Genomic DNA, 27,720 nt, shown 5'->3' on the forward strand with positions numbered 1-27,720 from the left:
CATTACATTTATATCGTACAACTCCTTTAATTCCGTTACTCTCTATTGAAATACTTAACTAAGAATATAAATCCGCTGGTTCACTGGCTAAATGAACTCGCTGGAGATTTTCAATGCTCCTACTCGACTCGAATGATATAAAAATTTCTGCATAAAAAATTTCATTATATATTTTTAACATTTCTCCATTGCTTTTCTTTGTGCTGTCAGTTGTGAAAAGTTGTCTGTTGGAATATCCGGATGTTGATAAAATAAATAATTCCGATAATCGCTGAATCAAGGACGGGAAAAGTCAGTAAATTGTTGAGGAAATAGTAAATCCCGTTGATGCAATGAATTTAACATTTATTTATTGAATTGCATTGTAAATTATATCTGTATATAGATTCATAGATTTTAAGGTAGAGTAGTGGAATATAAATTGATTTTAAATGAAATTTGACTGGAATATCGGCGAATTTAAATGGTAAGCTCGTGGATGAAGAGCACGAGCTACGGAAAGCGAGAAGCGATAAAGTCTCAGACGTTTTCAGTCCAATCTCTCTTACGTTTACTAAACGGACCATATTTCCCTATGGAGGGACAATTGTTTCAGCGGAAATACTCGAGTTGACGGGGAATCGTGACGTCTGTCAGAAAGTGTTCCGAAGAATGATTGCTTTGCAGTCTAGTCTCCAAGCAACTAGTTTTCATGATTCAATAACCTTTTCACCAGTTATTTCATTTCCACAGGAAATCCTCGAAATTTTCATTTTTTTTCAAACAGAAGCCGCAAAAATTCAGCGGTCGTGAATTTCTCAGATTAGTCTGCAATCGCGCTTCGATTTTGTTGAAGTAGGCCCGAAGTGATAAATTAATTGTCACTAGACAGAGGATGCGTTGAATTTGGCTCTGAGAACCCAGACTTGAAAAGTCCAAGTAGTTGTGTGTCAAGTGTTCGTGTGGGTCGTCATCCCCGTCATCCTCGTAGTCGTCGTTGTATTTCTGTCCTTTGACATTTCAGTTATTGTGTTGCGGAATGCTTGAAAGAGCTTTCCGCAACAGTAAACCATCGCCTAACCCCTTTATCACCCAAGTATACACATCCTCGAGTGTTGTGTTTCATTGTTTGCTGTGATAATTACGTCAACTTCGGTTCTAAGACGCCCGGTTGACGAGGCTATTGTGGATCTTGAACAGCTTACAAACATACATCTATACTCAAGTTAAGTGTTGAGCACAAAATTAATCATGCATGACAAACGGAAATTGCAATGTCTTAATTATCATGCCCTCTTATAACTTCCAAGTGCCGTACCCGAGTTTAATATTTTTAATTTATTTATTCTCTTCCGCGATCTTACTCGCGAATCTGGCTGCTACTCGCTTTTTAGTCTCTAGTCCGGTGTCTCGATGCTGCTGGTGCATATTAAATGGATTATAACAAAACTTTTTAAAAAAATGAAATTAAATTATATTAAAAATGTGGAATGAGTGAACGAAGCGACGAAAACTGAGACAACGAAAAGTTTCTTCACTTCCAAAAGACACCATTACTATTTTTCATCGTCTGGGGGTTAATTGAGACCCGCCCAGCTAAACTATATTCTCTACGCTGTACATTCCAGCGAAATGAAGAATAACTTTTTTTTTTTAATATCCGCTAAGAAGGCTGACAACATAGAACACAGTCGCTATTAATCAGAAAAATATAGTCCCCTTTAAAATTTTTTTTTAACTAAAAGAAGTGATAATTAGAATAAAAAAAATATCGTAATGAAATTTGATTAATTACTGATGTGATTATACAGATAAAAATATGTCAACTATAATCAGTAGAACGCAATTTTTTTTAGTATTTTTCGTCAATGAGTCAGGCGGGTCTCTCCCGATTAGCAATCAACGTCCGACTAATGACGCGGCGGTTACTTAGAGAATGAGGTAGAGACTAAACTAAATCTTTTTCATAGTAGTAGACTTTTTGCCAGAGACGACTGGGTAGTATGAGAAGAATGAGGTGCGGTCTGTGTGATAAATGAGAGCTAATGAGGGTAAAAGTCACAAGCGATTTGAGATTTCACGATCTTTTTACTCAGATTTAAAACCTCCTCGATTCTGGATATTAAATTTATTTCCCGCTCCATTCGCCATCAGTAGGATGTTAATCCCGCGACTATTCTTCATTCGTACGCATCATAAATAATAACATATACTCGATAATGTCAATATAAATATAAAGCCCAATGATAATTGTATATTATTAAATCTATTATTAACTGAAATACAATAACAATATTTATGATAATTATAATGGAATTATTTTCTTCGGCTATCGATAATACTCGCCGCGGCAATATGATTAATTTGTAGGGTATCTCGACTAAAGAGAGATACGACCCGGTTGAGACAGACTAGATCGATATTGACTATCGATCGACGTACTCGAGCCAACTTTAGCCTCAATGACTGCCAGTCAAGAGACACCGGGGAGTGGTTGACTAATGGACATTTTATGACATCAATTATTATATACCATCACTATAAAATATGGATAAATTATCTATCACTCTATTCCACTTTCCAATATTCTGCATTATCCACATATATATATATATATATATATATATATATATATATATTTATCGACATAAATATATTATCATTCAATGCAGTGTTTAGCAACAAACACCAGCTCTAGTTGATTTTAAAATTATGGGAACCCATCATTAATACTGATAACTTGGACAAATACACAGTAAAAAATCGGGAGTGAATTCGGAGTGATAATGAATTTTATTTAAATCTGAGTTCACTCCGATTTGAAGTTTGAATCTTGAAATAAAATGCCCTTCGGAGTAAATTTCTGCGGGTATTAAATAAATAAAAAATCCGCTTCAGATTTCATTCGCGTTCACTCCGCGAATTTTTTACAGTGATATTTTTAACACATATCCGGAAATGAAGTAAAAAGTTATTGTGTTAAATATAAATAGAGTGACAAAAGTGCAGTCTTTAAATAAAGATATTAATTTTAGCCAATAGTACATGATCTATTTATGATAAATAAATGGTAGTTGACGTAAATAGACAACCTTTCAGGATATTTTCATAAACCAATAACGAAAATAGACCAACTCATGTAAGTATTTAAAAACTATTAAAGTTATTAGGGATTGACATGTTTCGAATGTATTTTTAGTTGTATAACAGTTTCATTTATTTGTCATAAATCCGCTTCGTTTACCACAAATGAATGATCTTTTCGAGCAAATACTGATCGTATTTATATCAACTGCTATATTTAGTTAGGTCAAATATATTTGTCATAGAGAAATAATGATAATAACTTTAAAAAAGCACTTATTAAATATGTCTCTGACGATCAGAACGTGTTTCGCGCAACAAAAGTCAAAAAATTTATGAAATTCTACTGCAGAAGAGTGCCTTGAGGGGTAATTGGGAGAGGCTGCAATTTTCGACTAATATACTAGCGCCTACACTGTTAGAAGTATTTGTTTGAGCCAAATAAATATTTATTAATAGTTAATAGATGGTTTATTAAATGAGATTTATTTGGGCCAAATAAGCCATATCTTAATAGTTAATAAATGGCTTATTTGAATAGAAAGAAATGAGACATGAAGTTGATTAAGTAAGGTTATGACAAATAATTTATAGGACTGTTTAATTTTATTTTTTTAAAGAAAATAATACACACAATTAATGTTAATTAAAGATAAAAATTATTATACAAAAAATATAAAAAAAATGAAATATTATAATAAATTTTTACAAACAATCACACTCATTCCATTCAAGGTTATAACCTTAACTTCATGTGTCATTTCTTTCTATTCAAATAAGCCATTTATTAACTATTAAGAAATGGCTTATTTGGCTCAAATAAATACTTCTAACAGTGTATGCAAAAAATTTAAGAAATCTAGATCCACTAGATTTATACTTTCCATCCCGTTTTTTTATTTTCTTTCTGTAACAAACGTTCCGATCTTCAGGTACATTATTAAATTGGTTTATTTGAGACATAGTTAATTTTTTTGTGTACAATTCACAATAATAATTTTTCACTTGAAAATGATATTTAAATGGCACTTTTCAGTGCACGGGTGTAAAGTAACAGATTTAAGCACGTTACCGCTAATTATAATTACACGAAAATGACTATTTGAAATCGTGTTTATTAACGATTTGTCATTAGTTACTCTCTGCACTGTAATTATTATATATAATTTTTGAGTGTAGGCACCGTTACAGAAACTTGTGTCCTACTTTGAAAAACCTGTTTCATTTCTCGGTGAAAAAAGTTTGTGGTTTTAGCTCGTGAACTTATAAAATGTCTGCAAGTTATTATTTTGTCCTTTTTCTCATGAAGAAACCCGTTATTATCTGACGATACGCAGGTGCTCGCTATTACGTTTTCCCGGAATGAAAAACTGTGACGAGTTTTGTTACTCTTTTCCACCATTTAACTGCGCAGAAAAGTGTAATAAAAAAAAAATCAACTACACTTATGGAGAGCTTTGGAGATAAATTCTAAAGACGGTTCGTTATCTCGTGTTTTCCAATTCTCATTTTCCGCTCCGAGTGTACACGGGAATGTTATTCTTCGCGCCGGGTACATGCTCACATATATATAAATATATATGTATATCCGTAGATATTCTCTACTCACCCAGTGGGAATTCCTAGCTCGACATTCAAACGTGCAGAAATATTTTGTTGCTAGTCCACGAGTTGATTACATTTTGGTTTATGACGTCATAGTCAGCCATCCAAAACAGGCAAAAAGCAACCGTGCAACTAAAGTTTCGTAACCAACAGAATCTTTTACCTAGCCAGCGCTTACTCTCGTTTCTTGCAGTCCTCCGGGAGCTCGCAGATTGCAAATAAATTTTTTTATTCTAAAATCTAATTTGTAGACCGCAGTATAGCATAAGTTATAAACGAATTATCCATCAAAGTCCGAATCGTAAATAATTAAACGACCTTTTGAATAGCACGAGTTAGATTTGAATAATGACGATAATATTTTATGTAATAATTAAATATAGATTAACGGTTTGTGAAAATTACATTCGCCAATAAATCTCAATTATGTCTTTCCGTTTGTTTTAGTTTGTGTGCGCAAACAGTCCGATGAAAATTATTAGATTTACTGGGGTTTCAAATTAAATCGTCAATTGTCATTTTGACGAGCGTCCAACGGGACGTACCGATCTATCCATACCCTGTACATATTTATGTGTATGTTGTATATGTATATGGATATCACATCTAGCAGTTAATTCTTGAGATTAACGAGGCTAAATTTAATTGGTTGAGAGTCCAATTAAAAGACAAGGCAGCACACAAATTCCGCATGGACATCGGCCATAATTTCTGATTGTCAAAAGCGTCGCTGGTGCAGCGAATTCTCGAGAAATGAAAATATATTTTGTTTCCGGCAAATATTTAACGGTTGGTTTTCTTGTTATTTAAATAATGGTCGAGGGGTTTAACTAAAAGCCATCCATAAATCAATCCGCGGTTTCATAAACAATTTCGCGATGCTGAAAGGAGACTCGCTCAAACAAAGCGATGTCTATCGCGGTAAAAGTACACACACGATGGGTGGATCGCGGTGCGTTATAAAACGCGAAAAAGCAATCTTGTCATTGACGAGCTACAAGCTAAATTGAACATCATGGTTTGTTTCATCTATCAACGTTTTAATAAATAACTATTAACTATTTTATTTAAATAAAATTCTTTGTGTTGGCTTCTGTCAATCAAATCGTCATAAGCACCGTCCGAAAAAAAATTAAAATAACAGGCAACCTAGATACTCCACTGAGCCGACACAAGTGAACGAAAAAATGATGAAAAAGGTAGTAGTCAATAAAAATTTTATTATTTTCATATAAAAAAAAAAGTTAATATGTTCTATTGTCTGACAGTGACAGCTAATTCTCGTTGATTATCTTTTGTCTCGTGTAATGTTGTTTGCTCAACACCTGCTTCGCGACTTCACACTTCGAAAAAAATAATGATCGATTGAAAAAAAAAGTGAAACCTTCAGAGATGAAATTTTTCATTATAAAATATGCATTAGGAATTGTCAAAGCGACTAGAATTTTCCGATATAATATTCCGCTGTAAATATACGAGTTACTTAGCGATGAATTTAAATAATAATAAGACGATAAAAACGCAATACAATTTAGTGATAGCGGGATCTATCTTTGTCAGTATGCAATATAAGGTATAATAGCTTAAAGCATAGCTTTTCTTCCGTCTTTACACGGCATCCTCTATCCTCATGCCATCCGTTTCCATTTTTCTTTTTTTTTACAGCGTACCGGCGTAACTCCTCAGCGCAATGCTTTCTTCTCAATATTTTTCCCCCTACTACAACTGCCGCCGCGACATTTCACAATGAATCCGGATCCTCTTTCTGTCTGTCTACATTTTCCTTAGCTCATACTTTTTACTTCTACTTCTACTTCTACTTCTACTTCTACTTCTGCTTCGACTATTACTGCTGTTTTTATTATTATTGTTTGTATTTTTATTTTTTACGAGTGCGTCGAAGCTTTGAATCCAGGCGGATTCGACAAGCGCAAAAATAAATAGGAATAGTAAAAAAAAGTTTAAATAAAAATACAAAGAATGATGTAACGTTGGGTCGTGCTCGGGAATTGGGATAAGGGTAAAACCGCGCCTGGCAAGTTTGAAATTTCATATTGGTAAATAGATGCTCTCGTAAGTACTCTTGGGAGCGAATCGCTTTCCTCGTCATGAGAAAGAGCCAAGGCGTCTCAACCCCTCCTTCCCCGGACTCCTGAGGAGAAGTACACGTTGTGGCATATTCCCGTGAGACTATAACCAACCACGATCTTATCTCCACCGGAAGTTCTTGCGGTTAATCCATTACCCAAGGTAAACATTTCGAAGAGGCGAATGAGGTCCACGCTTGAATTTCATCTCCATAATAGAGCACAGCATCGCACAATAAGGACCAGTTAACATAAATTCGCTTGTCGAGGTTCGTTTTCAAATTTATTATTTTTTTTTTCTTCTTCTCGTTCATTATTTCTATAAAATTTAATGATCTGGCTGCTATTAGCTGATTGCTTAGGGACCCAAGTCAGGCAATTTCTGGCCAGATTAGCTCTAAATGCATTAACTAATTCCCAGTAATTAAAAAATAAAAACAATGTAGGAGTAGACAAGGTAATTTTAAAAAAGCATTCGATAAAAAGTTAACAAGTACAAGAGTAAACATGGAAAGTAATTTGTGTAGTCAAAGGCTTTCTGATGATGTTACACGTTCGGGAGAAACAAATAATGAAATCGATAAAAGAGGTAGGATAGTACACAACATACATGTGTGTGTACATTTAAAACACGAAGCGCGCACCCCACACGAGTGTTCTAGACAGTTAGGTAAGCAAAACTCATATTACACTCAACTTACTCATTCTATATCAACGAAACCTACGACTGTACTGCTGAACGAGTCGAGATAGATACGCGCATGGATAGCTGCCTAGATAGATAGCTCCGTAGATAGATAAATTCATCGTGTACACATTCGCCCAGTTTAATCAAGAGTCGCAACGTTACCACAGGAAATCGTTTATCTCAAGACCAATATTCCCACTTCTCGATCTCGTTCGGTGGTTTCCGCGGTTAATCCATTACTACTCTATGCAAACATACCCAGTGAGAATGAGGATCACGATTAGATCTTCCGTGTCCTCGGCTTCTACGAGCAAGTGCTTCCTCGAGTTAACGAGTGTCGCCGTTATCTCGACTAATGACTCGGAAATCTACACTTTTTTCGATCAACTCAAACTCTTTGGAGGAATCGACAAAAACCCGCCCGAATTTGAATAATCATTTGAGTTGGGCGAATAGAAGCGGAAAGAGAATCATCAAAATGTTGTGCTCAAGTTTTTGACTCTAAACTGCAGCCCGTGAAATGGTGGTCGGTTCTAGTAGACTCACACCCTGTAATACAACTCTCTAGTACTCCTAATTTATCTTTCATAGTTCCGGCGACTAACGCCCAAGCCGGGCTTTGTCCTCACTCTTTCCCAGCTACTCTTTCATTTCCGGACTTAGTCTCTCTCAATTCCGAGTCCTCATTCTCTATTTTATTCAACTTACACTTCTTTCATTTTGTCCACTTTCTTTCTCTTCTTTTATTTTAAACGTTTTTTTTATTTTTATTTTATTTTTGTCTGCTTTTTTTATTTCATCCAAGCATGTCCCAGTAAAAAGTTTGTCCCGAGATTCTCTCGAGCGTGTACTACCACGCCCGATCTCTTAATTCGCAGCACAAAATTGAATTTACGCGGATTACACAAGATCCTATCTGTGTTCGCACATCCTGGGCAATTCTAATATACCACCACTGTGTGTCTCTACTCATCCCTTACTGCCGGTATAAAATTTACACCGACAACCAGAACATATACAAATTTACCGTGCATGCATGTTTGTATGTACATATGTATGTATGTATGCACGTGGTTACAATTAGCTCACAGGAAAATCTTCTACCTCAAATAAAAAAAAAAAAGAAAAATGTTTATAAAAGACTAGAAAATTCATCCCGTAGCCGGATACAACACAAACCAATTTTCTCTTTCTCTTTCTCTCTTTTTCCTGCTTTCACGCCGCCATGTAAATTATCCGATAATAATTAATGCCGGGTACGGAAATTCACCAGCATAATAACTCAGTAGTGAAATTGTGCTCACCAGCAGCAGTAGCAGAGGATCAGAGCTTCACAATGCCGGAAGCTAGAGACGAATATAGCTAAAGACCGAGGCTGTGGTATAAACACAGAAATAACCACTAAATAAATTCATATTCCAGCTATATATCGATGTATCTAAATCTACTTAAGAGAGTGCTCTTCCCTGGTTATCGGATGTGCACATCAGCTTCGAGCTAAGCACAACAGTAGCAGCGTACTGCTGGTACTGGTAATAGAAACTCGATTCAAGTACAAAGATACAGCCGATTAATAATTCGATTTACTCGAGCGCTGAAGCACACTAATGGAGCAGACTCTCTCGAAACAATCTGCAAGTAAGTCCGGGCGAAAGGGACGAGAGGAAATGAGAACAGGAGTAAATGTACCGGCATCGCGGAAGATGGAGATGGAAATATGGCCACCGCAGGTCCTCGCAAAACTTGTAGGTTCAACAACTTGATAGGTTACTGCACTAATACACTGGTGCCTTACCGAGGTTACTTGCTCAAATAAGTTATATACAATCTGGCCGATTAATTACGTCCAAGAGACACCCTTCAAGTGTTTCAAATCCCGTTTACTTCCTATCTTCAGTAGTGCTCAGGGCGTTTGTCTTCTCTTAGTTAAGCAGCGGTGATCACTTTGTCTTCAGCTCTCCACAGCACCGGAAAATCAGCTTGATCAGCTTCTAATCCATTATGTTTTTCAATCCAAAGTTTATTCCCGTTGTTGGATTTGGATGAATGATAGACGGGTTTAGGAATGAGCGAAATTACCCGGTGGTCGTATTTCTATCCCCGATGCTCGATAGAACCCAAACAACAAAATACGAGGGCAGCAAAGCAGACATATAACATCGGTTGGATTAACGTACAACGAGGGGTGGTTGGCTTTCGTGGGTGGTACATTCACAACCGAGTGGCCAGTGTGTAACAGCAGAGTTGGGCCAAACCAGCCGCATCTAAATCCGGATATGGCTGTAAGGGATGCACGTTAACCCACCACCGAGCAGAGGCACCACTGAAAGAGGACGCCGGTAGAAAGAGGCCGAGGACTCGAGAGCTTCGACCAGACCAGTGACCCATGGATACTGTTCACAGACGAGTCGTGCTACGGCCAGACCAACCGTCCGGGAGAACAACCAGGGGGTGCACTGAAAGCATATGGTTAAAACCGTTGTAACCAGAATGATATATTTAAACTGGGTAAAGTTTCGAGCTCGAAACTATAATGGGCAAAGGAGTCATAGGTCAGGGGACCGGGAACAGGGGAATGTAAAAGTGCCCGAGCAATCTACGGATATATCAAAGGGAATGAGGCCAAGTGGCATAAGTTTGTACATTATCTTATTAGCTGATAGACCGCACCAAAGTAATTCGGAATCTTCGAGTATCCATGGAAACTATTGCACAAGATTGAAGTATTTATGGGCTAAAGATTTAAGCCATGATCAAACTTTATTTGGCTTTTTTCTTTATAAATTATTCGTAATCACTTAAATTAACATTAGTCGTTTTATTCCCGAGCTAAATACAAATCCCGGAGTGAGATATAGTAGGTTGAATTCGTCGTGCGAATTACTCGCACACTTGGAATGTGAATTGGCGACATTGCTAATGATTTATCAGTCTCCACACACAGTGTAGTGGTGGTAGTGACTGTGGCAGGCAAAGAGGAAATGGTTTCAGACGGTACCGGCAAATTCCGGTAGGATTAGTGAGGACTAAATCGAAACTTTGTTTCCTTGATGATAGAGACAGAGTGCATGGGCTTGAGTATAAGGAAGACATGAAGGAGAAGTTGGTGGTAAGCCAAATATTCTTGCAGGCTCGACGGAAACTATTGCTCTGTATGCTTGTATGAGTACACTGATAAAATTCACTGAGTGAAATCTCTTTCGTACTTATCATTTTACTTGTAAAATAACCAATTAATTCTAACTGCATAATCGGATCACCGAATAATTAATTAATCTGCTACAAAAATATGCGAAACAATAACAATGTCTGTAAGTCAGATACAATATGCTAAGAGGATTAGCGCTCTCGTTTACCTTCGCGACTACAGAATAATGTTTTCTCTATCACCCAACCTCATCATCATCATCATCATCATCATCATCATCATCATCATTTATCATCTTTTAGTCAGCACATATTTAAATACTTTTACAAAGTAAACGTTTGTTTTATTCTAGAGAGCGATTTATTGTGTCCGGCGAATTTGCCAGTGATCGATAATTTCTCGTTACCAAAAATACTAGCAGTGGTCGTATGCTGCTGGTGAATGAGCCTTGCGAATATGCGCAATGACGAATTGCATAGGCGTGCGCAGCCCTTTGGTTTAACGTCACCGTGAATTATTCCGCGGTCGCCCCTCAGGACTCCCTTGTTTGCCGAAAAAACCTCGAGGGCTAGTATAGGGAGGCACCAGAAAACCATATATAGATATATGTACATATATTTTGTACAGTTGCACGCCATTGAGTAATTACCTCTCCTCGTTAGGGATATTACTTTCTCCTTAAACCTTTAATCAGCGTCCAGGGATCGGCGATGTTTACCAACGATTTCACTCACCAGCCCGAGAAATCGATAAGACCTTGTGACTCGCCATCAAGATGTAAAAAAAAATAGCTGACGTTAAATAATACTACTTTTGACGTTATACATTTTAATAAGATTGCTTTGATTACTCAACATGCTCCCGATTATTCCGACGGTCTTTAGTCATCGGTCTCAAAAAAACCCACCCAGTCCAGCACAAGTTTATCAATGTGACGAAAACTTTTTTTTTCATACATATGTATTTTTTTTTTTTCGGTAATCTTTTATTTATTTTTCCAATTCAAGAATACATTTACGTTATTTTTCTTTGTTTGAATTATTCCTTTTTTTGGGACCGCAGGTCGAATCCGAATTGCAAATATTCAGATTGACCGTTCACATTGTACTCAGTTGTCTCCAAAAAAAAATCTACCATGCACTACCGGAAGCTTGTTTTCCTTTATTTCACAGCTACCTCTGAATTTATCCTTTCATTTTCGGTTCCGTATATTTTTACATTTAATTTACTGCCTCCTCAAACCGAATTTCAATAAACTTCAGATAAATAAATCACTTATCGTAAATTATCTGTAATCATTCGAGGAAAAAAATTTTAAAAAAATGTAGATGTACTGATTGAAATAGAATTCATCCGGTTTCCCATATTCATTTCGATCTATGTATATAAGTACATATATATATATATATAAAATATATTATATTTTTTATCCTATTTCTCATTTTCTTCTCATACACTATGCACTTACCCGGTCGTATTTCACTATAAACTTTTTTCCGCAACCTTCCACCCTCGGCTTTCATTTTTCTATCGTACATTTTTCCTCTCTATTTCCCGAGTGTGTGCTACGGCCAGCAGTTGGCCGGAAAGTTGCGAGAGAGCCCAGCAGCCAAAGTCCTAGTGGCCATGCCTCGAACTGGGCATCGAGTCCCTGCTGGCCAATGAATAGCGGTCTAACTATCCAACTGTTAACGGCACGCGTGCTTTCTAGCTGCGTTATGAATCGCTTAATTTCATTTGATTTTCCAGCCACACCCACTCACCTTCCTCATCTCTTCCTACATCTATTCCTACCTCATGCTCACCTGCACCCGCGCTCCCAAGAGCTTTGTTATAACCGCGATTTTTTTACGCGAGAGACCTAGCTGCGAGTTTAATTTTACGCCCAGAGGAATACAACGAAACTTCCTAGTCGTTAGAAATAATTGAACGTAAAAAATAAAACAAGAATTCAAATTAAAGTAAAATAGAAATTTTTAAAAAAATTTATAATAATAATAATAATAAAAAAAATTAAATATCATAAATAAATAATGAGCGCTGTCGAGTTCAGATAAATTGTAAATTATATAAACTTAAAATTATACATATATATAATTAGCATACCTGTATCTTTTAAAATCATTGGAATAAATTAAAATCATACATCTCCGTTACTCAACATCACGAAACCGGTAGAAAAAAAAAAAATGGCCGAGTGTAATTATTAAAATTACATGTTTGCTTAATTATAAAGTACTACGGTTCATTGTCTTTGTATTCGTTTATATTTTTTCCAATTTATTTTTTTTTTTTTTTGTAAGCTAAGCTCGCTTTTACTAGAAACAGCCAGGGCTTGTTTAAGTTATTATTTTTATTTTCTCATCCCTATTTTTTACAACATCCGTCTCTGCGCTTTTTCTATAATCGATCGGCTGCAAACTCGACTTGAACGCTCACTCGCCCGTGTAAATTTAGCAATGAAGAAAACTGAGCTTTCTTTCTCTTTGGCAGTCTCTTTCCTTCTATAGTCAAGTAGATTTCTGGGACGAAAAACTCTAAAGTTTCACCAGAGGCTTTTGGTTAACGAGCCGTCGAAAGGTAAAAAGAAAATCTAGTACTCTGTAACTTATATAGAGGGAAGATGTACCTCGGGGAGAGCTGTAAGATAAAATAATAATAATAATAACAGTAAAAATAATGAAATAAAAAAATAAAATCCGAGATGGTGAATTTCAACGCGAGTTATTTACTAAGAGCGATAGTAATGGGTCTGTAAAATGGCAGTGTACAGACAGCCGAGATGGGTCGATAATGCGAGACTGGTTACTACGTTCTAACAAGACTCACGTTTCCTGAGTCCTTACCAACCCATTCACCAGCGAGTTAAACAGAAGCTCGCTTGAGCGAGGGCGAACAGACTTTATCGAAAATCTTGCGGACCATCTGCGCCCTGTGTGATCTTATCTGAGTAACCCGCGAGTGAAAAAAAGGCAGGCCTAGCTCTATAAAAAATAATAAAATCACCAGAAAAAGTAAAACCAACAAGATAAAAATGCGTCATCATTTTTATTTTATTACATATCTCCATCAATATCTATATTTTTTTTATTCGTTCTTATCGTCACTTGAACGGGCACTTCACCTCGATATTCCATCAGCAGTGCGCCTATACTCAACAGCCAGACTAGAATTTCTTAAACTTTATCTTATTTTTTCTTATTCCCGATTTTTATCACTCGCCCACATTTAGATCGTCTCTGATTTTTATCTTCGCCCGTAATCAAACGCTTCGGACTCAAGATATTTACCGATACGACGTCATTCCCGGCGAGATTTTATCGACACTCTAACAGCCAAAGATTTTCTTTTCCTTATATTCGAACGAGCACACGCTTCCCTGTGCTCATCCCGGCACTGCTGCTTCTCCGCAGGTTTTATCGAGCATCTTTCCGCAAGACTTGGACAGAAAGTGGAATATTTATGGATATCCGAGCTTTCGTATTCACCATTAAATTTTCCATCCGACGGTAGTCTTTTTTAGTGTGACCGGAAATCGCAGCAGACTGATCGCCATGACTGCGAATGATAAAATTTTATTTCCATTTTTCTAAACCTGCAATCGAATCACCGGAACACCCGACTGGTGAAACTTATACTCGCGAATAAATGTTGAGCGAATCACCAAAATACTTTATGTCCATTTATAACTATGTATATATAATATATATATATCTAACAGCATAATGCATGTTTATGTGAATAAGAGGTGTGCTGGTATTGATATGAGTTGACTTGCGCGTTATATATGTACACGGAACAGGTGCAAAGCCGATGGTGTACGGGGAAATTGCAGCTCCAAGTCCCGCAGGTGCTCTTCGTCATCATAAAGCCTATAGTAGCCACGTTGTATACTGTATCAAACCCCAGACTCTCTTGCCTCCGCCTCCGTAACCCGCCCCCGGTCTCTCTTACCCTCATAACCTCACAGCCCGTTATAGTTACACCGGCATACAACGACCATTTCCACTGCCGCCAGTCACTGCCCATTTAATAATCACGATTTATGGTAAAAAGTTGCAAAAATATGCACTATGTTAATGACTTTTTAGTGTCTTTATTCCACGATCTCGTGACCCTTCTTTATTTTATTACTATTACTATTCAAAATAAAAAAAATTATCCGTTATTTATAACGCTCAAGATTATTTTTTTTTAAACAACCAAAAAAAAAAAAGTAATTTGGGAATTTTAAGTCCAGTGTTTAGTAATGGGGGGTTTTAATTACGCGCTCGGATATAGACATTGACGTATTATTTTTTTCAGTGGATGTTGTTGACGTAATAGTAAATATTTAAGTGCTCGAATGTCTTCTAGCACCTTTTGCGTAAAGTTCTTTTTGTGACTCATTCTTTTTCGCTGTTCTCAGTACTTTACAAACACGTCGATTAGCGTTATTTCTTTCGAGTCACGATACCAATCTTTTGACCTATAACACGCAAACCTCTTGATCTCACAGTAAAATTTACCAACAAATATATATGTATATGTATATATATATATATATATATATATATGCTTTCTAAAATTGTTCATTCTCTCTTACGTGTTTTGATTTCTACACTCGAATTCGCGTGTGCATCGATCCATCTATCCATCCACCCAACAGTAAACTCACAAGAGAAAATATTCATTATTATTTTATATTTTTACATTTTTCTCTTTCATTAGCTTCGTGATTTTATTTTTGCACTAAATTCAGTTCCGCTATATTTTATATATGCAGTATCTAAAAACACTCCAAACACTATATTATTATTATTATCATTTTTATTACCACGATCCTCATATTTATTGAAATTGCACATGAAAAATTTGCCAACAGCTATTTGATCGTAATTGAAAAAAAACATTATTATTATTATAATTATTATTATTATAATTATTATTATTATTATTATTATTATTATTATTATTATTATTATTATTATTATTATTATTATTATTATTATTATTATTATTATTATTATTATTATTCTTATTATTATTATTCTTATTATTATTCAAAATGAACATTTTTTAAATATTCAGCTCTTGCAGATCTCCCGCGTCAAAACACAAATTCTAGTTTAGTCCTTAAAAGCGTCAATTCCTTTGATGTTTTGTTTGCCGCCTAGAAAGTGACTCTACTTTAGTACTCAAAATCATCAGTGAGAACTATGAGATCTAAATGCGAATAATTTATTGATTTTGAATTATAAGTAAAACCTCAAAATCCTCAACGAATGAAAAGTTATACTGCAGACTTTTCAAAATTTTAGATAGAAAAGGGAGGGGGGAGAAAACGTCGAATGAAACTTTTGAGGTTCAAATGTTGATAAAATAATTCCTGTATGTTTTGAGTATTTTGAGGCTCTAATCCAGATTATTGTACTCCAGTTTAGTCCTCCAAGTGGTAAAATTGGTCGCAACTATTACTTTAAGGACTAAACTAGGATAACTTTCTGTACTGTTGTCAATCTTCAAATTCTAAATTGATCCTCAAAAACTTCATTGAGACTTAAATCCGAATTTGTTTTTTGACTCGGGCTGTGAGTTCGCCGAAATGTGGACTTCATAAGTCCACGTGAATTATTTTACTTTTTTTAGCTCACACTCAACATTTTTTTTTACTTCTTAAGTTTGTCGATATTTTGACATTTACTTTTTTTCTTATTTTTCATTTCTTTAAATATTTCTTTATCAAAATATTTTATAACGTACATGTATACTATGACTGTATACTCTAATAATGATAATATTTATAAGTAAATTATGAGACTTAAATATAAAATTACTTTATACAATTAAAATTAAAGCTGATTGTAGATACAGGCGTTAAATTCTCGGCGTGATTGTAAAGGACAAAACAATAAGAAAAAAGCCATTAGAGCGATACCCGACAATATATCAACAAAGACAGTCGGCATTTTTCTCTATCTCTTTTAACTACGTATTTTACCTTTCGTTAAAAAAAAGCCTTTCTCCCATCCGACGATCACACCCGAAACTTAGGATTGATTGGATAGAAAATTGCCAGGAGTAAATACGCGCCGGCGATTAAACTAGGTGGCAGAAAATCTCTTCCGTTTCCCCTCTAGTGTTTCTCAGCCTGTTATTAAATGTATGTAAAATCATTAAGCCTGACGTGAACAATTTATCCAAGTCGAATGACGAGGAAGTTGTGGTACGGATTAAAAGGTATCTCTTCGAAAATCCACTTGTCGTTTATAATCTGACGCCATTGGGATAATCAGAAGCTTTAATTTATCACAATTAATAATTACTGTCATTGATTAATTGTCAATTAATCTGAGAGCTTTAGGTTCTACGTAAATGTATAATAATTTTGCAAGATGACGGCCCAGGATGAAGGTGAAATTCAAGACGATGCTCGAAACACGCTTTGACTTACCGTAATTGAGCTATTAATTTATCTACGATATATAATAATAATAATAATAATGAATTAATAATATGGGCTAATTAAATTTCAACCCGCGAGATTAATATCTTTATAACGGAGTACATGCAGACTATTGTGACCCCGGACAACAAAAGTATTAATAAAAGGTCAAATATTAAATTTCCCGACGGAAAAGCTCCCTCTGTTTTGGCGTTTCGAGGACGACATTGTTGTCGGTATATATATAAAATAAAGGTTTACTTTATTTGAATTCAACTTCTGTCTTAGTTATTATCAACTTTGTCTACTCGACATTCATCATCCCATGGAGAATAAACTTTTCAAGTACAAATTTGTTAGTCGGGTAATTTTACATCTTTCTCATTCTCTTCTTACACTACGCGACTACCACTGCCACTGCCACTATTATTACTTCTACAACTAATGCTCTTTCTCTCTCTCTCTCTGGTTTAATTCCGAGTTAATAAATTATAAGGATGACAATTGCATCCGGAGAAAATTGGTGAATTTTATTTACCAAATTGTTTCATTTGTTGTGCTTATTTCGAAATAACAAAAGCAAGAGGTAAAACTTTGCTGGGTTTAAAAAATGCTAGTAAATTTTCTTACTTTTTATTTGATAATTTTCAAGATTTGATGACTAAAAAATTTTTTTATTCTCTATAAAAATTAAAACTGTCTAAAGAATTTGAAGATACGTTTAATTTAGGGGTGTGCGAATAATTCGAACTTACGAATTATTTGTTCCGAATCGAATATTAATCGAAACTCGAATCGAATAATTCGAATTATTCACGAATTATTGTATTATTCGCAAATTTTGAATTCAGAGTTTGTTATGTTCGATATTAAAATATGAAATAAACAATTAATATACATTTTATTTAAACCATGAAAAATAATTACACGAATAGAAAAATTAGTATGAAAATTTGCTACAAATTTTTGTTCGAACGGAAATTAATAATTATAAAAACCAAAATGAATTGAAAAGATCTCTTGCCAATATTAGTATCTAGATTTTTTATGTTACTGACAGGGATGAACATACATTGAAATTGAGTAATGGTTTTCTCCGGGTAATTGATTTTTAATCAAAAAGTATGTTATTTGTAAGTAGAATATTTTAATACACGATGTAATGGAATTCAAATTGGAAACAATAGAAAATCCAGTGATATTTCGATAATTCGCGAATTGTTCAAAATTTTTCGAAAATTTCCGAATTATTCGTCAAATTTCGAATCGAATATTAATACTCGATTCGATTCGATTCGATTCGAACGATATTCGCACACTCCAAGTTAAATTTTTTCCCACCTTTAGATCTCATTCCTCTCCATAATTATGATAATTATTTTTGTATAAAACTTCTCAAAATTTGAAAATATCAATTTTTAATTAACTGCTAAAAATATCGATATTCAAACAAAAAATAAACTAAAAATAATATCTACTTATATTCCTCGAAATAAAATAATAAAAAAATTAAATCCTCATTTCATTACTTAGCATCTCAGAGGATGAAAAAGAAAGGATTATATGAGACGACTAGTACTCGGGAGTGGAAAATTTATTCACACAAATATTGAAAAGAGAGGAAGCACAGCCCGGTATTACAAAGGGACTCTGAATAAAATCTATATAGAGAGCCAGAGATCGCAAACAATCTCGAGAAAGGATGTCACTTTTTTCTCCCCGCTTTTTATTATTTATACTTTTTATTATTTCTACGCCTGGTTTCTTTTCACCGAATCCTTTATTCTCCCTCTCTCCTTCTACCCCATTCTCAGGTCTCACACTCGCGTATTGTTAAATTTGCAAAGAGTCCCTACACATTTAATTCAGCCGTATCTCGTGGATCAAAGAGTATAACGCAGTAAAAGCATCTACAACATTGTCACTGCAATGTTTATTTTCTTTTATTCAATATTTTTTTTATTTCACTTACGAGTAACGAGAGCGTCCAGAACGTGCTTTATTCCCGTAGACTTGAAATCAATATCGCAATACTCTTCCTCTCTTTCATCTCTTTCTCTCTCTCTCTCTCTCTCTCATTTCCACCGCCGAGTTCATTTCGCCCAACAAATAGCACAGCGACAATCAATCGCAATCGAAAATAAAATTCAAATATTCCCGTCTTCATTTCAATTATTCATTATTTATCATTTATTATTATCATATTTTTTTTTTTAATTTTCACCTGCCGACAATTTTAGCGCAATATTTTTTTTTATAACACACGTACTAATTTTAATGATAGCAATGTATCATTGGTGCTTGTTAACATTAATATATAGCCTCCAGATATCCCAAACGTATAGGGAAGGTAACTAATGGAGCGAACACCAGCGTACCAGGTTTGCTATGGTTAGGAATATGACGCTCACACTCGAGGTTTCGTCTCGCCAATTATTGCTGACTGTTGTTCTCCTCATCCCGTCATATCTATCTCGATATTATAGTTTGCGATATCTTGTTCGTTCGTTGAGTCCATAGTCCACAGCCCACAGTCAAAAGTCCACAGTCGACGGCCTACAGTCGACAGTCCAAACTCAGAGTCCACTTCAGAGCCCATAGTCAATTTATGCATCTCGTTATCACGCATCACTAATCACCCTCATGCAGACATCAGTAAACTATGATTACTGGTTGACCTGGCAAACATTTCGGTCTTTATCTACGTCGCCTTTTACTTCGAATTCGCCATGTCGACATGTCCATGTCCATTTCACTGAAAAAATACCGCCAATTTCTCTTTGGTTATCGAAAAATAAAAGTAACTCTGGCCGGTGGTGACAGCGGACGGCTGAAAAAATTTCCGTGGATTCACGTGAGTCGGCGTTAGTTTGCGGAATTGGTCGAGGGGACACCCGGACATGAGGACCAAAGAGTCCGGGGTCCACGTAGCGCCATAAAAATAAAGCATAAACCCGGTTAAAACTCTTGACTGCTGACGTCGATTGCACAAGAGAATATGCGGAGTGTGCGATTTAAATCATAAAAGAATAATAAAATCCTGGGGCTGACTGTGGGTGTATTAAAATTTTTGTTCCCACTTCTAACTCCGGTGCGCGGACTTGGGTCCAACAGGAGAAGTTAAATTTCCTTACATCCTGGAAATCACTTTACTATAAAAACAATAAAAAAAAATTACCCTAGTTTTCTCTGGTTTACGAGCCTCCGAATCCGATGTTTAGTGTCTGCATTTTCAATCCGCGATTTACTTTTGCCAAAGACTTTTTCACCCGGTATTTTATTTGTAAACTTCGCTTGCTCAAGTACTTATTACTTGTTAGTTGTTAGTTGGTACTTGCAACTCATTACTTAGAATAATTAATCTGAATTATTACAGTAATGATAAAAATGAAGGGAAATGTTTGAAGGAGATTAAAATGGAGGATCTGGTGTTGAGCTGAGCGAACGGTGACGAGAACGAATAAAACATCCCTCAGGCGCGAGAGATCGAGCGCCGAAAAAAAAAAAAAAAAATGAAACGTATTAAAGTATAGAGAGATAAAATACTAAGCGATAATATTTCATTCACCTGGCACTTGGGATATCATTTTTCAGTATCTCAGCTTGTCCGGCCAGTCATATCGAATCTCTATATCGTATACTGGCATTAAAGCTCCTCTATTTGAACTTGTCTCGTTTCATATTTATATTTTTTACTTTTTACAGTTTTATTTTTTATTTTTTTTTTATCTCACTCGCATGTGCTTTTTCACTATTCAAATATACTGTCGCACAAATATATTTTGCGTTCACTGTAAATTTTCAATGCAAATGAGATTCACTGATACATACACTAAATATATGTATAGATATATACATATATATATAAAAGCAAGGGAATATTTATGTCTATTATCTGACGACCTGCAGATACAGGGTCACGTGTGGGTCGTTTTAAAAGTAGGATATCGAACACTGAAAGGTCAGCTATTTATTATGTTTACGCTGAATTATCTTCGCAAATTGATTATTAAAAACTAAATGAGCCGTTTACTACTTTTATAAATAGTTAAATGTCATTTTGCGGGAAAAGTTTGTCCTACGTCTTTTAGCTGACTCAAAGGATTCAAGTGGGAGTGGAAATGAGAATGAGAATGAGAGAAAGTCTAAGACCAGGACCTGAAGACTTGTCGGGGCAAAGTTCGAGTACCGACAATGAGAGAACAGGTACCAGTAGTACCCAGAGAAGTAATACTCGCTTCGACAACCACATTTTCCACTTCCAATCAAAGCCATTATTGAGCTCTCTCCCGTTGTCTTGTGCCTCACTCCCCGCTGGTACTTTGTCCCAAACGATTTCGTAGGAAGTGGCAATTGGTACGGGACTGGGAATGAAAGGAGCAAGGGAGTGCCAGCCAGAGGTGGAGGTTAAAGGTAAAAAGGGGTAGTGTATGTGGGAGGCTGGAGGAGTTTCTGCTCTGGATACTACACTAGAGATGCTAGAAGCTAGATGTTGGCTCTATGCCAGCGTATTCATTCCAGTCCCCAATCTAACGGGCCAATTATTTAATCAATTCCACCCTCCTTAGCGACTGTCTTCGACGGTACACTGGCTTACAACCTTCAAAATTACTGTGTATGTGTGTGTGTATATGTGTTTGTGGTAGGAGAGACTGAGGAAGAAAGATACAAGAAGTAATAGATAGTAAAAGAGAAGAGTTAAGCAGACGTAAGAGAAGTTGACGACTAAGACTCTGACAATTGAAATTTAGCCTCCTTGTCTTTAGTCTGTTTTAAATGGCTGCTTGTCTTTAGCGACTATTTCAATTGCCATACGATTCGCCTTTTCTGGATTCAGTTAATCTATTAGTTTCTCGGGAATTAATATTCTCAGCTGATTATAAATTTATCGAATAGTTTCCAGATTTGAAATTTTTTAATTAAATATTCAAATCAATCGATTATTTAATCCAATTGGAGTTTAACATCAGTAAGCTTTTAGATCCATCAATACTTGTGTCATGATTACCATTAGCAGCAGACATTGATATCGATGACAGTTAAAGGGTTAAACATCCTGTGTCCGCAATTAGTTTGTTGGAATAGGATAATAATGAAAAGTTGATAGAGTGCATAGTGCAGGTATATGTTCTCATGAGACAGTTTCAGCATTTGGTAAAAGAAATTTCCGGTCAATTTCCTGTTGTAAAACCGAACTGGAAGTACTAACAGGAAACAAATTCTCCGCAGAACTATTGGACTAACTTCCGCATCATTTCCCATTGCGTTTAGCCGTTTATGCCCTGCTATTTATTTAATCCAGCCGATACCGCATCCACCAGTCCAGTGGCTCTCACGCTCTCACTTATTCCAGCGGTCGGAGGAAAAATCCCTTGGCATTCCTATGGAATGCTAATAATTAATTACAAAGAGGACTGTCACGTGACCACTCCCTTGAATTTAAGAGCTGGAATTTATACATCTAGCGCCCAGGCCAGAGAGCCAAGAGACCGAATAAGACATATCTATATATATATGCATATATATGGAGAGAAATCCCACACGTAGTTGGATGTATAGAAGTAGAGAGCAGAGTTGGGAGGCAGTAAATCAGTCGGTGGGCAACGAGGAATCATCCCCTACCGTGTTATGGACGCTTAACCCCGCCGACCCAACATTAGGTGAGATTTTAAACGGAGATTGCACTACATATATATAGATATATATCACGAGCTGATTTGGTGGCCTTTGGGCCTGACTAAAATTAAGGATCATCTATCCAGGATTTCAAATAGAATCGGTCTTCCCTCATTTTCCCTCTCTGGCTATCTTTGCTCGATCGCTTTGCTCAGGGACTATTTACCCTAATGTCCTTTGAAGATTTCAGAGGCTTGGCCACAGTCACAATGCTATTGCCAATCACCAAGGAAATACAATCGTGTCAGTGTAATTACAATCCTCATGGCGGCAGTAGGTTAATCTGGCAGACTAACACACCAGATAAAGTTTACTCCAGATCCGAGTAAAGGAAGGACTGGGTGGGCTCTATATTTTTTGTGATCCATCTATTTGCATATCGGATAAACGCATGGCACGGTTCAGTCTGTGTAGACAAGATAAATTCATATTGACATATGACAGGACGTAAGCTCGTATTTTTAATATCATAAACAATTCTTCCGAAGCTGCAACCGGGGAACCCAATACACTAATGGATTTTCAGTTTTTTAAATTTTTCGACCAGACTACACGGAAAAAAATTAATCGTGAATGCAACATGATGCAGTCATGTTGCATTCACATGATGAAATCATGTTGCATTCACATGATTTGTCATGTTGCATTCACATGATAGTCATGTTGCGGTAACATGAGAAAATCATGTTGAATTCACATGATTTGTCATGTTTCGGCTACATGATAATCATGTTGCGGTAACATGAGAAAATCATGTGGCATTCACATGATTTGTCATGTTGCATTTACATGATAATCATGTTGCGGTAACGTGAGAAAAATCATGTTGCATTCACATGATTTGTCATGTTGCATTCACATGATAATCATGTTGCGGTAACATGAGATAATCATGTGAATGCAACATGATCTTCTCATGTTACCGCAACATGATTATCATGTGAATGCAACATGACAAATCATGTGAATGCAACATGATTTTTCTCATGTTACCGCAACATGATTATCATGTGAATGCAACATGACAAATCATGTGAATGCCACATGATTTTCTCATGTTACCGCAACATGATTATCATGTGAATGCAACATGACAAATCATGTGAATGCCACATGATTTTCTCATGTTACCGCAACATGATTATCATGTGAATGCAACATGACAAATCATGTGAATGCCACATGATTTTCTCATGTTACCGCAACATGACTATCATGTGAATGCAACATGACAAATCATGTGAATGCAACATGATTTCATCATGTGAATGCAACATGACTGCATCATGTTGCATTCACGATTAATTTTTTTCCGTGTATTTCCCCTGGCTACGAAAGTCGATAGTTTTATTCATCACGATACTTGTGTTCTTGCGATCACTATCGCCGAGTTTATGACCCAGTACCCAGTCGAAGGGCTAGTAAACTTCAACCCCTGTATTCATTTGTGTACTCTATTATTTTTTTTTCTCTCTTTTGCTTTCTGTCTCGTCCTCACTTTACAGAGATAGGACATGCTTGCGTTTCTCTGGCGATAAGTAGGGTAATATTCACGAGCATTCAACGCCAAATGACATCTTTAAAGTATAAAACAAACAAACGAAGCAGCGGGAACAGGAAAAATAAAGATAGCGATATCTAAAAAAATATAAAATTGAGATAATTTGTAGTAATCGTAAAATAATAAATAATTTTCTCTAGATAAGTGAAGGAGTGAAAAATTGTCTGAGCTTTTAGAAGCAGCAGAATTTAATGCTTTATAGATTTTTTATTTTTCTATACATTTGACCCTGCCAGCAAAATATATATATATATAATAAAAAGCGTGTACGCTTCAATTCTACAAATGGGTTAAAGAAAATCCTCGTAGACGTCTTTACCATCTAGTGCAGCTGGGGATAAACGCGCTCGGATGCTTGATCGTGCTTGAGTCTTGATTCTCCCTCTGAGAACAACAAATATAAGCCTGAGTATGTGAGTGAGTGTAAGTCTATGTATACATATCTATATGTATGTGTGGTTGCGAGCGTGTGTTGTACGTAAGTATATAGCAGGCTCTCATGTCCTCAGACTTGCAAGGGGTTACTTGAACTTTGGTGCGCCCCTCGGACGTTCGAACACGTAACTACGATCGCCCTTGACGTTCCGCGTGTATGCATACCGTAATGCCTTAACTGAATATTCACCACACGTTTGGAATGCTTGCTTCGTGATCTCTCCACTACCACTGAATAATATCAGAATTATAGTTCTTAGTATTTATTATCATAATTTACAACTTCACTCGACATAACAACAAATTTTTATTATTTTAAAGTTATTCAATCGCTACACCCCGAGTCGAAATTTAGAGCCCATTTGAACCTTCTAAAGTCGGAACTATTTCGGACTTGGAGACTCAAAATAGAGTCTGTTTCCATGTTAAATTAGGTCCGATTTTGGTCCCTGAAGTGCTACGAATTTCCGTTTTCAGCACTTTAGGGTTCAATATAGGATCTGATGAAAATTCAAATTAGGTCCTATTTTGAACCTCTGATTTTTAATTATAATATTAATAATTATAAAAATAATAATAATAATAAATTTTATATAAATTTTGTTACATGTTAAAAAAATAATGCTTACAATTAATTTTAAAAAATCTCTAATTTTTTATATCATCATAAATAATTTAATTATAATGAATCAAAATTTATTACGGGACTAATCTTGTCGGACTTGAAGGTTCAAAGTCGGACCTCTCAGTGAATGTTCGGACCTCTGGGTTCAAAGTCGGAGCTAGAGGACTACAGGGCTCTTAATCGGATCTATTTCGGGCTAAAGAGGCCTATATAGGCTCTGAATTTCGAATCGGGACTGTAAAAAAAACCGGAGTAAGTCCAGGCGGTGTAGGTGTTAAATTTTAACAACGAAAGCGTACTTGAAATTTTTTACACCGATTTAACACCAGCTACACCTGTGTTATTTAATTTTAACACCGTGGTGTTAAATTGAGTCGATTATTAACGGACATTGAAAAAATATCATCAAGTCTGCATATTTGTGCTGAAAAATAATTAAAGATCTCGCGGATAGTTAATTACCCGTACGTTTATCACAATAATGAAAGACACACACGGTTTGAGTAATAGACAACAATTATTCTCTAGAGCCGAGGGCCGGGTAGCTAAGTCACCCTATTCTCATGACGTATTGCTGGGTACCAACGACCTTACACAACTCCCACTAATTTAATGTCACCGTTTTCCTGTATGACGTGTGTCTGCGCTGTGTAGGCGGTAGGCTGGTTTATAATTGTAAGACGTGTGTGTAGTAAGGAGTACAGAGTTTGTGTTGCTTAAATTTCCCCTCGTAAATAGAAGTCTCGGTTGATAGAGAGGATCCCCATACTCTGTTAATATAAAGCAATAAATGCACGCGGTGGATTAATCAAATAACGCCCGGGTGTCTACGGAGATGAGTATTAGTTTGTTATTATATACACATACGCGGAGTTTAAATGACGTATTTGCTTAGCTAGATCATCATCAACCGTAGATACGATCGACGAACTCGTTTTAACCGTGTACTCGTGTTCCTGTACATCAGAGTGTAGTATACCCTATACCCTGCTAGCACAAGCACAACATTGCATGAAGGATCTTGCTAACCAGGACACTCGCTTGAGGGAGTTTGATATATCAAGTGAGCTCAAGATGAGATATGCCCGCTACGTGAATCTCACGTCTTTGCTATTACACAGCAAGTTAACGACAAGATTGTTTCACAAAGTTCATTTGCATTTACGTGCGTGGCTTAAGACGTCTCACCACCATCTTTACCAGCCCAACCGCAACTCTTCTGTTCTTCTATTATCTTACACTCTGTTCTGCTCCACGTCTCACCGACGCCCTTACCCTTCACTATTTCTTACATTACATCTCTCTGTATCAGACTTACGTTCAACCCTAACATATTTGTATATATATATGTATATATATATTACAAATAGATATTAAAATTGATATGTTTGCCTTCGCTAACTGACAACGCTGATGTAAACAACCGTACAGGGAAAACGGAATAATCTAGACTGTTGAAAGGCTTTGGGCAATAACGTGTGCGTTTATTTCAGTATAAATATAAATACCAAGAGAACAAATTAAAATTCATCTGACGGTAAATTATTAGCAAACATCTGGAAGACGATTTTTTATTGAACTTTTCCAGACAGACGTAAGTTTAAATCACTGAGTTGAGGAATATGATGCATAAATATCTATATAATAGCGAGTTAGAGATACCGAGATAAGCCGGAAGTAATGCAGTCTGCTGTCAGCATGACACCTTCTAGCGTCATGAGAACCTGATAAAGTTTGAGGAACTCTTTTTCCTTTTACTCCCCAGACTGCTACAGCTTCTCATACTTATTCCGGATTCCGTCATCCGAGAACCAGCAGCTCACTGGCATGACGGTAATGGGCCTAAAAAGTGTTTGAATTGCCCTCGAAAATTCTCAAATCCTCAGACATTCCTGACTTTCGACAATTCTTCATGGATTTTTTATTATCAATGAACACACGTCAAGTGCACGGCTTCACTTCAGATATAAATATGACATTACAAATTATTTGTCACCTATTTTTTGCACTTTAAAATGATAATAATAATATTAGAAGTATTTATAGTGGGATGGGATCATTTCTTCATGTATAAATAATACTGAAAGCTTTTTTTTAAAAAAAATAAATTTGGTTGTGATAATCGTCAATATAAATATAAAACGTCTAAAAGTTGTCAGAAACAATTGACAGTGATAGACATCAACGAACGACGAGACTTAAGGATTTTATTTCAGGAAATATCAGCGACTCAATGTTCATCACGTACATGACAAGTAAGTGGTTATAAAATTGAAAAAAAAAATGATACTGAATGATACACTGCAAATCCAAGTGTTTTGTTTTAAAACACTTTAAGCGTTTAAATACTTGTAGTCACTTACTAAACACTTTTTAGTGTTTAAAGTGTAGTAAACACTTTAAACGTT

The 27,720-nt window shown here is 35.9% G+C and overlaps 1 protein-coding gene across 7 annotated transcripts in view; it reads left to right on the forward strand.

Annotated features, from left to right (window-relative positions):
* The window catches only part of LOC130678584 (tyrosine-protein phosphatase Lar), a 297,465-nt gene that overhangs the window by 186,047 nt on the left and 83,698 nt on the right, over positions 1–27,720 (forward strand). For 6 of the 7 annotated variants that reach the window (XM_057485894.1, XM_057485893.1, XM_057485899.1 and 3 more), the window contains exon 4: positions 27,529–27,567. The exons of the other annotated variant lie outside the window; for it this stretch is intronic. In XM_057485894.1, coding sequence (XP_057341877.1) covers positions 27,529–27,567 — 39 coding nt within the window. The remainder of the gene's footprint in view (positions 1–27,528; positions 27,568–27,720) is intronic. 7 annotated transcript variants of the gene reach the window in all.

The sequence above is a fragment of the Microplitis mediator genome, chromosome 2, assembly GCF_029852145.1.
Source record: "Microplitis mediator isolate UGA2020A chromosome 2, iyMicMedi2.1, whole genome shotgun sequence".
Taxonomy (NCBI): domain Eukaryota; kingdom Metazoa; phylum Arthropoda; class Insecta; order Hymenoptera; family Braconidae; genus Microplitis; species Microplitis mediator.